Source organism: Danio aesculapii, chromosome 15 (assembly GCF_903798145.1).
Source record: "Danio aesculapii chromosome 15, fDanAes4.1, whole genome shotgun sequence".
Classification (NCBI taxonomy): domain Eukaryota; kingdom Metazoa; phylum Chordata; class Actinopteri; order Cypriniformes; family Danionidae; genus Danio; species Danio aesculapii.
The window spans coordinates 36148562-36163416 of NC_079449.1; the positions used below are offsets into that span (position 1 = coordinate 36148562).

The 14855-nt window shown below is 36.3% G+C and overlaps 1 protein-coding gene across 1 annotated transcript in view; it reads right to left on the reverse strand.

Annotated features, from left to right (window-relative positions):
• slc1a5 (solute carrier family 1 member 5) overlaps window positions 1-12972 on the reverse strand; it is a 19573-nt gene extending 6601 nt beyond the window's left edge. The window contains exons 1-7 of the mRNA XM_056473200.1: window positions 12281-12972; window positions 4054-4096; window positions 3917-3979; window positions 3540-3706; window positions 3194-3427; window positions 264-458; window positions 49-183 (exon numbers count right to left, since the gene is read on the reverse strand). Of these exons, the coding sequence (XP_056329175.1) occupies window positions 49-183; window positions 264-458; window positions 3194-3427; window positions 3540-3706; window positions 3917-3979; window positions 4054-4096; window positions 12281-12963 (1520 nt within the window). The 5' untranslated portion in view covers window positions 12964-12972. The remainder of the gene's footprint in view (window positions 1-48; window positions 184-263; window positions 459-3193; window positions 3428-3539; window positions 3707-3916; window positions 3980-4053; window positions 4097-12280) is intronic.
• Window positions 12973-14855: the final 1883 nt, after the last annotated feature.

Sequence of the window (14855 nt, forward strand, 5' to 3'; positions counted from 1 at the left end):
ACTCCCCACTTTTCCTCACACAAACAAATCCATCAAGCAGACACTCACACGAGCCAGTCCACGGCAAGGATGAGGGACAGGTCATTGGTGGGCAGTCCCACTGACTCCAGAATGATGGCCAGAGTCAGCACTCCTCCAGCAGGAATCCCAGCAGCCCCCACACTGGACGCCGTCGCAGTCACACTAACACACAAGATGAATAAAGTCAATCTGAAGCCTCAGACTGCAGCAGTATGAAGATAAAAAACAGTCAGTGCACTCACAGGATAGTGATGACCTGCACAAAGTTCAGTGGGATCCCGTTCAGCTGAGCGATGAACACGGCAGCGACACACTGGAAACACGCGGCTCCATCCATGTTGACGGTTGCACCAATGGGCAGAATGAAGCGGCTGATGTGCTTAGACACGCCGTTGTTTTCCTCAACACACTTCATCATTAGGGGCAATGTGGCAGAGCTGGGACGAATAAAAACAATAATAAAATAGTGTAAATTTACAGCCATTTAAGCTTTGTACGCAATTATAGGTGTTCTTCACTAATATTGGCACCCTGGATAAATATGAGATAAATATGTGTATGTTGTTGAATCATTTGCTGTTCAAAGAATTTACAAAAATGTTGGAAATACATGTTTGGCCTACTTTTTTGTGAAACTTTAAAAACTTATTTGCACATACAAGATTGTTATTTGAAATGAAGACACACAACATATGTGTGTGCACATAGGGAGCGGCACACACTAGGTTTTTTCAGGCACACCAACAATACAGGGAGTAGTTGACTTGAATTTGAGGTTTTGCCCTAATGGTGGCCATTTTTGCTACTTTCTTAATAGCCACTTGGCATTTTGTGAAACTCAACCTTTTGTCTCAAATCACAGCTCTATTCTTTGGTTTTACCCATTAAGGTTGAAGACAGAGCGAGTTTGGTTGATGGGTTTTCACATGCACATGTTTGTTCTCAATGAGAGCAGAGTTTTTTTTGTTAAAAGTTTAAGCTGAAGAGCAAGATGTTAAACAAAAATATTTCTCACAGCCTTCTTTGCTCATTTACCAAGGGCGTTAACATTAGTGAAATGCACTCCAAATCACAGATACAGATTTACCATTCAACAATACAACACAACGAATGGGAATAATAACACATGATAGTAATACATGATCCTTTTGTCCATTTAAGGGTTGCATGTTGTGGCGTCATGTCCTATTTTTGTCTCTGGTACATGCTGTGATCATATTTTTGGTTACCACACATAGTGTGGAAAGAAGTGAACAGAGATCTATCTTTTGAGCAGTCTCAAGAATAAAATAACAGATTCACACTTACTCAAATGAACCAAACTGTGAACACACCCCGAGTCTTGTTTAGTTGTAATTACAACTTATATACCAGAGCTGCACTGTACATTGAAAAAAGATTATTTTTGCAATAATAGTTTATGAAATATCCATATCGCAGAGAGGGGAGATAAGAGCAATTTCAGAGTTATGGATGTGACATTATGATGTTATGGGACCGGAAAAATGTCAATCTGTAAAGGTTTTTTACATTTTAAATGAGGAAAATAAAGATGCGTTATGGATGTGACCAGAAAAGTCTGCGAATTTACAGTATACAACATACTTTGTAGAAATTCTGTGAATTAAACTGCACAACTCAAAAAAAATAATGCTAATAAAAAAAGATAAGGGGTCACTATGGAATAAAAATGATTGACTTGATTTTATTTTTGTAATTTTTTTGCATTTATGAGGAAAAAGCTTCACTATAGATGTGACGCCTCTAAGTTATGGATGTGACAGATGTGAAATTGCCACTTTTTTGACTTTGGTAAATCTGTAATTGTAAATCTGTTTTTTTGGTAAATCTGTAATTGGTAATAACTGTTTGAAAACATTGACAGACATTTTTTTTATATATAAAAAACTTAGAAAGGGTTTTGCTATTTTGGTGAAAACTTAAATTTTTTTTCATGGCATGCTTGACATTTGCATGGGATTGCTCATCAATGTTATTTGTGTGCTGCATGTATAGGTTGTTTATCCAAATCTGACCAATCAGATGGGACCTTACTATTTTTATACACTCCTCCCCAGTTGGTGCTATTAAGCTACTGGCTACATTGGTTCCAAAGTGAACCGTGTGCCTCAGAGCACATAGCTGAAAATAAATACTAATGGTGGCAGTAAAGAGAAGCAATGAAAATAACAACAGCCAGTAAGAATATTAATATCTGCTTTTAGTGATTTAGTCATTTTGTAGTCATTAATAGCATTTTAAAATCTAAATGTTTGCAACCTGACATCTATTACATGTTTATTTTAGTACTATCATTAGTACTAATGATTAGTAATGCTAGAAGACTATTTAAATTGCTAATAAAACTAGCATTTCTCTAGGTAAAAGTTATCACACCACACTCAAAAACAACATTGCATATAGTATCACATTCACCATATCAAGAAGCTGTATTATATACTTCATGACTGGAATGAAAAGAGAAGATATACATTCATAAACAGACCATGGCTGCACAACAGATCACAAAATTATCATTATCGGGACAATAGTACATGTAATACAAGTATCAAAGACGTGTGATGAATTAATTTTATTTTATGCAGTGGCTAACTAAAATTGCCCAATCAGATGGGGCCTTACTATCTTTATCCCCACCTCCCCAGCAATTGCTGTTCTGTTATTGACTAGAGTGGCCCAAAGCTAAAAATAAATACCAATGGCAGGAGTAGAGACAAGAGAGAAAATTAACAACAGCCAATCAGATTCAGGAATATCTGCTGTGGTTTCTTTCATTCCTAGTGTTTTAGAGACTAAATGTTTGCACCTTGACATAGTTTTGTAGTCAGAAATAGAATGAATAAGATCTAATAATTCATTTTACCTGTTTATTTTAATATCATTAAATAAAGGATTTAAAAACATGGCTAATAAATAAATACCATTTTTTTCTAGGGAAATGTTACATCTTTAGAAATATCATTAACACAACACTTAACAACATTACATATTTTTCCAGTATCGTACAACCCTAAAACAGACAGATTTATCTTAGAGTGAAGAAAATTGTAATAACAATCTTAAGAATTTCTCTCTTTGCTATTTACCAATTCATGGAAGTGCGAATGTGAAAAATGAACCTTTATTTTAGGAGTAGCAGCTGCTTATTTACCTGGAGGAGGTTCCAAATGCAGTAGCCAAAGCAGTGACCAATCCCAGCAGGAAAGTGTAGGGGTTCTTCCGTGTAATTATGAAGTAAATGAGTGGCAGGACGAGGAGCCCATGGATGGCATGACCAATGACACAGCAAGCGATGTATTTCCCCAAGCTGGTGAACAGCAAACTAACATCGTCCATTTCCACAATCTTGGCAGCAACCAGGAACATTATACCCAGTGGTGCATACCTTTAGACATCATGATATGGTGTGACGAAAGCAAAGAGATTAATGGACAGGGCTTCTTAATCTAATTAAATCTGGAGCAAAATCAATAAAAAAGTACACCATGTTCACTTACCACATGATCCAGGAGACCAGCACCATGGTGGCCTCATTGAAAGAGTTGAAGAACTTCATAAGAATCTCTCCTTCGGCTCCAAGCTTCCTCAAAGCCACCCCAAAGGCCATGGCAAACACAATAAGACCCAGGATGTTCATGCCATCCACATCTGTACCGACTGGAACCTAAAATACAAATCCATAATTTACAAAACTCTATCAAACCACTAAGAATTACATTAATATATAATGTAATATATAATATATAAAAAAGGTATACACTGTATATGCATAAATAAACATTTTTTATAAAGTTTTCTAATGTTTCTTACATTACAAAAAGTTGAACTTACATTATATTTAAACAAAATATTTTTAAAGACAGAAAGACTTTACCTTTTCCAATGAGAAGACACTTGAGTTGGTGTCATTTTTGACAAACTTGTAACCAGTGGCATACTGTGAAGGGGAAGAAATATTCAGAATCGAATAAATCACGTGACATAAAACTTATTTTGTCATGTTAAACTCACCGACTGAAAAGCAGCTGCAACCAGGTTAGATGGGAAGATGTTTCTGAAAGAACAAAGAGACAAGTTTTAGGTCTTTGACTTTCACTCCAGATGCAAAGGAATTAAACAATTGCATCACAGTAGGGTTTCTGCAAAATGCATGGCCAACCATGACAGGTTTTTTGTTATTCTAGGTATACCATGATGTGTAAATGGTCACACTTCGTCTCAAAGACTTTGATATGCATACGAATGCAACAGCCAGAAAATGCAAGCTTGTGCGATAAATATCTCATGTTGCTGCATTCCAAAGTGTAGGCACAATTTCAAGGTTTACCACAGTTTGGAAATTTTTTCTGTTATACCATTCTTACGGTATATGTACTATTTTTTATTAAGTTTCCCCTTTTTGTATGTCCAGCAGAAAAGATATCTAAAGATGCCATTTTAATATGTAAATAATCTGTGTTTTTTTAAACTAATAATGACAGCAGAAGTCAAAGATTCATTTGAATTATGCCTGACATGTTTACCATTACAAATACTTTAAATGTTTATATATTGATATATTGTGTTCAAAGGGGAAACAACGTTTTTTTACTAAGCATTTAAACTTATTTTAGAGCAGTAATCACAATAATAATAATAACGAGAAACCATATTTTATCCAAGGTTATCATATCGTCAGAATCATATACCAGCCCATGCCTAGATTGATCACCTGCAAAATTGGATTACATGATTGCGAGAGACTAATAGAAGATCCAAACGTGACCTCTCTGTACAGAAATGTAAACTATGGAGCAATCGCTCACTTTTTCAATGTCTAATCATCTTGTTTTATCCTGCCTTTTTATGCATGCTCAAACTCCAGTGTCTGCAGCTTAATTCACGTGCAGTGTACATTCAAGCGAATGCACAGAATGGTGCGCTCTTAATAAAATCAGGTCAGCAATCAGAGGTGAAATTTTATCTATGATTTAAATTAACGATTGTGGATTACCGCCTTCAAACTGCAAATGCGAGTACGGAAAAGCTCAGTGTACAATATCCCTCAGTTAATGAAACAAATTTGTGTAGCACTAAAGCCAACTAACAGCCTCCCCGGGTCCTAATGCCTGTAACACCACTTATTCTCATAGGGTGCTCAACAGTGTTTATTCAACAGTGTTTCTCAGCCACGTTCCTGGAGGACCACCAACATTGCATGTCTTTGAAGTCTCCTTTTTCTGTCACAGCTATTTCAGTCTCTGCTAATAAGCTGATGATCTGAATCAGGTGTGTTTGGTTATGGAAACATGAATATGTACAGAGCTGGTGGTCTTACAGTAATGTGGTTGAGAAACACTGCTCTAAACCTTAGTCCAGGGGTCACCAACCCTGTTCTTGGAAAGCTACCTGTCTGCAGATTTCAGTTGCAACCTTGACCAAACACACCTGTTTGTAATCATCAAGTGCTGCTTCAGGTCCTAATTAATTGGTTCAGATGTGTTTGACCAGAGTTGGAGCTGAATTTTGCAGGAAGGTAGCTCTCCAGGAACAGAGTTGGTGACCCCAGCCTTAGTCGGTCCATCAGATGGTTTCAATATTTGAAATGGATGAAACGACAACAAATATTTACTTCGACAAGAACTTATACCATGTTCACAACATTGGCCAATTTTGCCACGATCAATTAGACAAAGGGTCTAGTAGTGATTCATACACAACAATGGATATCAAGAGGTCAGAATATGGAGTTTTATTTTTCTAGAGCGTGTCACATTACAGATTCAACACCATGTCTGGAACAGGTTCAGTCAAATCTGTAACCTTGACCAATAGGAACGGACTTTTAAATACACAGCTTTTAAAATGAGAAAATTAAAAATATGATGGTTTAAGTGCTGCTAGGTGCAATTGTGCAATGGAGTGTCTAGTGTCAAGTTTTTTAAAGGAACATGCTTTGTTAGCCATTACTGGTTTATGTTTTGTTTCCAGACGTCTGTCCTTCATAGGTCGGGAACAGCGTCTAAACTGAAATGTTTCTTGCTCAAAACAAAAACCTAGCAGTCAAAAATCACATTCTAACGTCCTTGCAACAAATACATGTTGAAATAGTATCAAATGAAGTATAATTAAAAAGGCTGTGCATCAGGCTGCATGTATACACTGAGCTTTCACATCAAACCAAAGTATATTTAGGGTATTAGCCAAAAGGTGGTGAGAGAACAAAGATCAAATTTTACCCCTCTCAAATTAATAAAAAAAACAAAAAACACTCCAGATCAAGCAATCCCTGAGGGGCCTGCTCTCACGAGGTGTCTCATGTGGAAATAACTTGGAGTATTTAGTCAGATTATATCCCTCCACTAATCCCAACTGCCAGCATTACCCCGTACCCTATTCCCCTATTGAGCACTAGGACCTGCCTAGGGATGAGGATTAATGATAAAAACAGACATTTATTCAGGAATATTCCTGCATCCCTGACCTTAATATGCTGTACATTTGATAAAAAAAAGGAAGTATTTAAATGAGATGGAAATATAATCCCTGGTATGATACATGCTAACATTGTATGTTCCCAGTGAAACATCAAAAACATATGTGTGTGAATAGCATTTAAAAAGAAAACTAATTAAAACAGTAAAACATTTTAATTACAGACTAGATTCTGTATGTGTATGGAATTTTTAACACCTAAAGAAACCTTGAAGGTATATGGAGGACAGTATATCCTAACTTAGCAGCCGAAGCAAGACAAGACTGGAAAGCTGAGAGAAAACTAGCATCAAAATAGATGTGCAACAGGCCTTTTCCCAGACAGCAATCACTGCCAAGTGCCCATAGCAGGGGGTTGTAAACGCCCCAAATTTTCTTTGTCTAAATGGAAAGAATTGAAATTTCCTTAATGAAACCCAAACGCAGAGAAAACAGCATTAGAAAACCAGTAAAACCGGTTTATGCCACTGAAATACTTGACTAATGATGCGCTGATGTTCTCACAGTGTTTCCTATGGAATTCCAGATGGCTGAGCACTTTTTTTGAAACCATTTACCGCTATTGATGTGGTAAAGTGACAAACGCTGACAATTTGATGACTCAGCACAAAGCAAGTATGGCATGTAAGAAGTCATGGACATTCTTGTTTTCTGTGAAGGCGTGTAAATAGTGCAACACGTCAAACAGGATGTCAATAAAACGTGGCATTACACACACCTTACTGTAACTTTCGTCAAAGATTTAGCTGAAGTCTGCCGTTTGTTGACATATTATAAGTAACGATTAGCGCACTAAGGTAACCATGCCCTGACTTTGCCCTATCTAAAATAAACTCAAAGTGTACACACACACACACACACAAAGGCCATGTTGGGGAAAACAGAAGGTGTATTTCAGGTTTACACAAAAATAAACAAATTAATCACAGGAAGAGTTTTGTTATGAACCTGTGTGTCGTTCAAAAACCAACTGACCTGTTTTCATCAATAGAATAAAAAAAGAGAATTTTAGAAAAATGTACAAGCTGCTGTTTTCCATTCCTTGTTTTTGATATCTTATAGCGGGGTGTCCAAACTCTGTCCTGGAGGGTCCAGGAAGTTTCTAGTACATCTAGTAAGAGCTTGATTAGCCGGTTCAGTCATGTTTGATTAGGTTTAGAACTAAATTCTCCAGGAGTTTGGACACCCCTGTCTTATGGCATAGCTAATTTAAAAATATAAAATGTACTCAATTACTCACCCTCAAGTGGGTGAAATATCCCTTTAAATTCAGTTTGTTCTGCAAATTTCAGAACATTTTTGAAAAGATGTTAAAATTACCATGTGATGGCCACCAGTGTTGGGCAATAACACGTTACTAGTTATGTGTTACTGTAACGACATAGCTTTTAACAGCAACTAATACATTAACGCATTACTTTTTAAAATACATTTACTTTGTTACCGCTACAATATGATGCTTGTCCATTACTTGGTAAATTAATTAATTTTGGCTGCAGTCTAGCCTACATCTTTACAGCGGCGACGCATTGTGGAATTGGTGGATGCCAACCAACCACTGTAAAGGAGATGTGTCGTGTACGAGGCGCCAGACAAGACAAAAGTAAAGCGAAAGCAAAGAGAACAGTTGTGCATGAGAGAGGCCAAGTGTGCATGCGAAAAAGATCAAATGCGCAGGAGGTAGGCTGAGTGTGCATGTGAGAGACAGAATACAAATGTAATGTATTGTAGACAAAGTGTGCGCATACGAGAGAGTGAGAGACTTTTAACGTTACTATTATTAATTATGATTACTAATACTACTATGTTTGTTGTTTCAAATAAATACGCACACATTTGTTATCTGTATAACAAACTTGATTAGTTTAGTAGACACAGTGACATTTCTGAACACGTTATTTAAATGTATAAGTGTTGTATTGCTCAAAAAATTTATTATTGTTAAACATTTCTATAGCTGTGTAAAACAACAAATTTTGCACTTTGAATATACACAGTTTAATTTCCATAAGTTGCTGACATACCACGTTTAATCCGTGGTTAGTTTGATAATTGCTCATCGATTTCATTTGAGCAGCTGCATTTTGTTTTGTTTAAAATGCACAAAATTTATGGTTGTCTATAAAAGCCTTTTTTTTGGTGCCGAATTTTACCAAATTGATTCTGAATGATAATTCAGATTACTCTTTATTATTTCATAAAGGTTTTGTATTTGTTGTATATTGTCCCTATTTTCATACTCAAGCTGTGAAAGAACCTGTAAGGGTTAAAAAACAAACTTTTATGATGCTGAAGCAACTTTATTTTTTGCTTTTTTGTTTCTGAATATATTATTCAGCTGGTTTATCACCTTGTTTTCATTTTTGTACAGCTGGTCTGACTTAAAATGTAATTTTTAAGCACTAATTTATTCAAGTCTGTCTTGTGTTTTAGTTGTGAGAATGCAAATTATTTAAAACTGTGAAGCTGATCAACAGTGTATTCTCCATGCAGCACTGAAGTAATGTTATAAGGGCATTAATGGGAGCATTAAAACGTTCTTTGGAAAAGTAACTCAAAAATTATGTTTAACAGTAATCGATGTAGTAATTCGTTACCTTTTAATGAAGTAACAAGTAACTAACTAGTTACTATTTTTTGTAATTAGCACAACACTGTGGGCCACCATGTTGGTCCTATTTTGAGATGAACATACCATGGTCACTTTGAATGAATAATAAAAAAAGCTTGGGCATTCTTCAAAATATTTCAGAAAAGGAAGCTCATATTAGTTCCCAACAAGATGACATAAGATTTACGATAAACATTATCTTTTTATTTGCGTAACACAGAAGTATGGGAGCTTGTTAAACAACATGTCTGTGTTTTGTCAGACTCAAACCTGATAAGACAATACAACTACAGATAACAGATAAAAAAAAATTGATCCTTGAGGAAAAGAAAAAACGAAATGTGAGTTTAAAAAAAAAAAAAAACATTTGCCAAGCCAAGAGATCTATACTACACATGCCAAAACCTACTGTGTGTAGACTATTCAAACACCAACTGTGTCCAACTGTGTGCGGGCAGAGCTTAAGAGTGTGAAATTAATAGAGCGTTGTGGTGGTCTTTGTAACTGTCTGACATGGAAAACCTCCAAGTGAGAAGCCCCTTCGATAAATGGCACAAGCCACATCAGCTGCCTAATTAACCCTGCTTTTATTGTGCATGTCTGCGTGCGAGCACGATTGAGCTGCCCTCATGTGGACAGCACATGCCGCCTCATTGACTTCCACTGGAGACACAAAAGAGAAAATGTTTCAGCTTGGCTTTAAACTGGGATTCTATCTTCGGCTCCAAAAACATTCAACACAAGTAGATGGAAGAGATGCCACTATAGTCCACTATATTGTGAAACTTTGGGTTTGCTGTTTTGTTAAGTTGCAATAAAAAAAGTTTGCTCATTTAAAAAAATTATGTACAAAACTATTTAGATTATTTGCATATATGATTAGTTTATTTAATTTTTCGCATGCATTTTTAAAATATATTAGTAGTGCATTTAATCATTATAGTCTATTATGATTATAGTTGTAAATGGAATGACATGTCAAAAAGCTTTGTGACTTTTTTTGCATTTCAGGTTTGTTACTTTAATCAAAATTAATAATAATAATAAAATATATAATATAATAATAGTAATAACAATAACAAGCCTTTTCACAAGACAGTAATTATATTTTCAGCATCTTAAATTCCTGAAAGTTTTAGATTTAAAGAAAAAACAATTAGATTTAAAGAAAAAATAGATTAAAAAAAAATAAATAAAAAATGGATGTACATTTAGCATTAACTTTGCATAAAATATTATTATATTATTTGCAATAATAATAATAAAAAAACTAAACACTTACGCATTGTGTTTCCAAGGCAGAATCTATGGGTGTTTTTTTAAGTCATGAAAACACCATCATGGAGCTTTACATTCAGCCTTTTTTGTTTATTAAAAGTTGAAGAATTTTTTTTATAACAAAATGTATGATCCATCCAAAATCATGCACAAACAAATAAATTGTTACATATATGATCCAATGCATTAATGATTTTGATGTATAATAAGTTTCAAGAGCTTAAACCATTTTCATAGCTTTGTTCAGATTTATTATTTATAAAATGATTTATGAATTCTGGTGACTTTTGGAAAAACTGAAATATCAAATAACAAGGAAGTCTAAACTAAAACAGCTCTGCCATCAGGGAGACTGTGTGTTAGGGTCTATTTCCTTTTTTTTTTTTACTGTCATTCAATATATTATTATTGTAACACAGGCTTTGGCTGTTTAGCTCGTTTGGTCACATGACAATGAATGGACATCTGTTAGCAAATTAACGCCTTTATAATTATGCTTGATTATTTTTAGGACCAGTTTTGAAACTGGAATCCATAATCAATAGCTAAGATAAAGAGGAAAGTGTTGTGAAAAAGTGAATGATTTCTACGTCAAAAAAAGTGGATAAGGTGTATTGATTTAACATGGGACAAACATGAAGTAAAAAAACTAAATAATTTTCTGTAAAAGCAGTATGTAGCTCATTTTGTGGCATCTCGGTCTGTCAGCTGAGTGACATTTCCCTTGGGTCAGGTCACCCTAATTTGTGTCAGTGTAAATATTTATAGTTGGTGTATATGGTGTATATAGTCATATTAGCCTGCTTCTCTTGAACAGTGGCAAAAAAAAAAAACAAATCGGTAAACAATCATCTCACAAAATGTATTTTGTTGTTGTTGTTTTCGAAGGTAAAGAAACAGAATGTTCTCTTCGGGTCTTCTGTAAAACACACGATGAAATTTGACCTGTTTACAAGACAACAGGGCCAATCCCCCAAACCCACCCACAGTCGGTCTGCTTTAGGTTTTCATGAGGAACGCAAACGACGCTCGTCTCAGTTCAAAGTATAAACAACTGCTTTCGTCGGCTTGTCCATCTACATTAATTATTAGTGCCCCAATTCAAAATATATCCTAAAACGACCTTGGTATTTACTTCCTCTAGCTGAGGAAAGCACCACCCAGATAAGGAAACTGTAAATTAAATGACAGATGAATAAACGCTGATCATAAACCTGCATCCTCTTCAGAGGCGGATTAAACGCGCCAACGCGCGCATCTGATGCAACTCAAGAGTCCGTTTACAGCACATGCCAATTGACGTCACGCCGCTCACGCTATTAAGATAGTCAAAACAATGCTCGTTAAGGGATTTACGACTGATAAATAACAATGAGTGACTTTAATGGAAAGAAAGTGAGTAAATAAGTGATTATAAACACATACCATGCTCAAGATGGTTCATAAGCAATAACGACTGAGAATATACGTAACGTCATCGGTGACGGCTGCGCTTCGGTTTATGTAGAAATTTGTAACTTTTTGGAAGAACTTTTTGATTATAGTTAATTAATGCTATATTTGTATTTAATCTTTCTTGTTTGGTGACATATGCGCGTGAGTAAATATATTCTTTCCTCTTCCTGTTGGGCAAATCATTGAATCATTTCCGTGAGTCGGTTCTTTGAAACGGCTCTTTCAGTGATATCAATCCCCCCTGCCACATGGTAACCATGAAGTATGAAATACAATGTAACAACTCCAAAAACAAAACAAAAAACAAAAATGGTTATAAACGCCGTGTGACTAACTCCGAAACAAAATCACGAAAGTACAGCACATAAACACGTGTAACTTTAAAGTACAATTTACGTCGACACCGCGTTACCGACTCACCTTATCAGGTCTAGAAATGAATCGATGACATCTTTTGCTTCGGGGACCGAGCTGTCGTCCTGCGAGTTAAGCTGGGACATCTTGCCATCGCTGGAACCAGGGTGAATGATGAACGCCATAATAACGCCGATGGCAGACGCGATCAGTGTGGTCACCAGAAAGAAGAGCATCGCCCAGCCGCCCAGCTTTCCCAGGGCTTTGGGGTCAATGCTGGCCGCGCCGGACACCAGACTGCAGACCACCAGCGGAATGATGATCATTTTCAGTAGACGGATAAGCAGCTCTCCGGGGAAGCCGAAGTAGATGATCTGCGTGCGGCTCAACCCGGCGTTTCGCACCCCGAGGCCGATCAGGACGCCGACAATGACTGCGGACACAGTGAGGATGACCAGCAGATTGGCCAGGACGAAGCGCTTCACTTTCTGCGCGGTGCTCTCCGGCTCGCTCCTCCGGTGCTCACTCAAGCCGTTGGCGTGCGGCGGAACGTCCAGGTGCGCTTCGCCATTGGACGCCTTTACATCTTCTATGGATATCTTTTCTTCTGTCATTGTGTATTCTGAAGCTGTATGAATGTAAAAGTCTTTGGTGTGTGAGAGAGCTGTCTCCACGCTTCTCTTAAGCTTCTGGCCGCCTGCTTGGAAATGACTTTGCGTAGATGCGGGTTCAAGGGAGTACGTTTCCATTTCACGTCACTCTTGGGGCGGGGCGTGTATGAAATGAGCGCAAGGCTTGTATGACTTGCATAGATCACAAGCGTAACGTAGATCTGCAGTATGCTTTTGAGACTGAGTAAATTGGTCTTGTGGTCATTTAAGCTCATATCTTATGACATTTATGCAATTAGCAACATGCTGATTCTGATTGACACTTAATAAGTTTTTAAATGCTAAAAAAAATTTGTTGACAAAATCGTTAAAGCATTTAAAGGACTGTGGCAAATATGTTATTAAAACATTCATTAATTTTCTTTTCAGCTTGGTCCCTTTATTAATCCGGGGTCGCCACAGCGAAATGAACCGCCAACTTATCCAGCTCGTTTTACTCAGCGGATGGCCTTCCAGCTGCAACCCATCACTGGGAAACACTCAATCACACCAATTTAGCTCACCCAATTCATCTACAACACATGTTGGACTTTGGGTGAAAAAAACGGAGCACCCAGAGGAAACCCACATGAACACGGGGAGAACATGCAAACTCCACACCAAAATGCCAACTGATCCACTACACCACCATGTCACCCCGTTAATAAAAGCATAAGGCCTTTTTCACGGTTCCTGGTTCCGGTAAGCGAAACGGCGTATCACAACATCCGGTTCCAATGCAACGGAGTAAGATAGAATGGCAGAGTCGTCTCGTCGCTGTCATTGCAGCGTTCCCAGCTGCTCCAGCTTTTAAAAAAATGAAATCCTTACCTCAATTTCCACGAAAAGACAAAGGACAGAGGAAATCATGGGTGAAATTAATTAGAAGGAATGAATGTCCTTCGTTTCAAGTTATATGCCAGAGTACGCTCATGTGCAGTATGCACTTTAAAGCGGAGATCATTATGTTTTATCAAATATTGGTGGTCTTAGTTTTATTTTGATGTGAAATTATAATATAGACAAAATTCCAGTTAAGTTATTTGCCTTCCACAAACAAGTGCTCCTGTCAAGGTCATTAATATATAAGCATAATTTTCCCCCATATTGGAATAATAGACAACTAATACAAATGCTATTTTTTTACAACAAAATTTATTTGGTTAGTCAGTTTTATAATAAAGATGGTATACTTTTCTTACAATGAATTCCTTTCTCATTACAATATCTCAATAACCCTGCAAGTTTTCAACTGTTATTGGTTAAATTTTTTCAGAGACCCATGTGTTATTTAGTGGTATTAATCAAGACCATCGTCTTTTGATTTTACTAAATCTTATGTTGGCAAAACTTGTTTTACAGTAAATACCAAGAGTAATAATAGAGCTTTTCGAACTCTTTTCCAAAAAGAAATTATTACTCTTCCTTATATAAAATTTTATTGGATGTCTTTATTAAAGGGTGACTTGATTTGCTGAAAAAAGTGTGGCTGTTACCATAGAAATATCAAGTTAGAAACAAAATTAAAGAAATATCCTATAAACTTCTCCACAGATTTTATCCAGCAAAACATTATTTACAAAAATGTAAAAGTGGAATTGATGTAAATTGCATTTTTGTAATGAATACGAGGAGACGGTTTTACACTTATTTTGGCATTGTACATACTCAGTCAAAAGGAAGAGGTGCAAAAAAATATTAAAATTTTCAGTGTTCAAAACCTCTTTCCTCATTGTGGAAAAATGTACTTTTTGCTTTACTGTCTATCCTTATCAAGAGGAAAATAGTTTTTATTTAATTTACTTTTATTGTTAACAAAAGTGTACATTCATGAAAATAAATTTACTAATAAGCAACCAAATTTTAAGGTCTTGATCACTGAAATATGGTTGTATATTACCAGCATCAGAGACTCTTTAAACAAGGAAGCCTACCCACTTTAAAAAATTGTGAACTTGATAATGTATTTATTTAATATGTACATTTTGTAT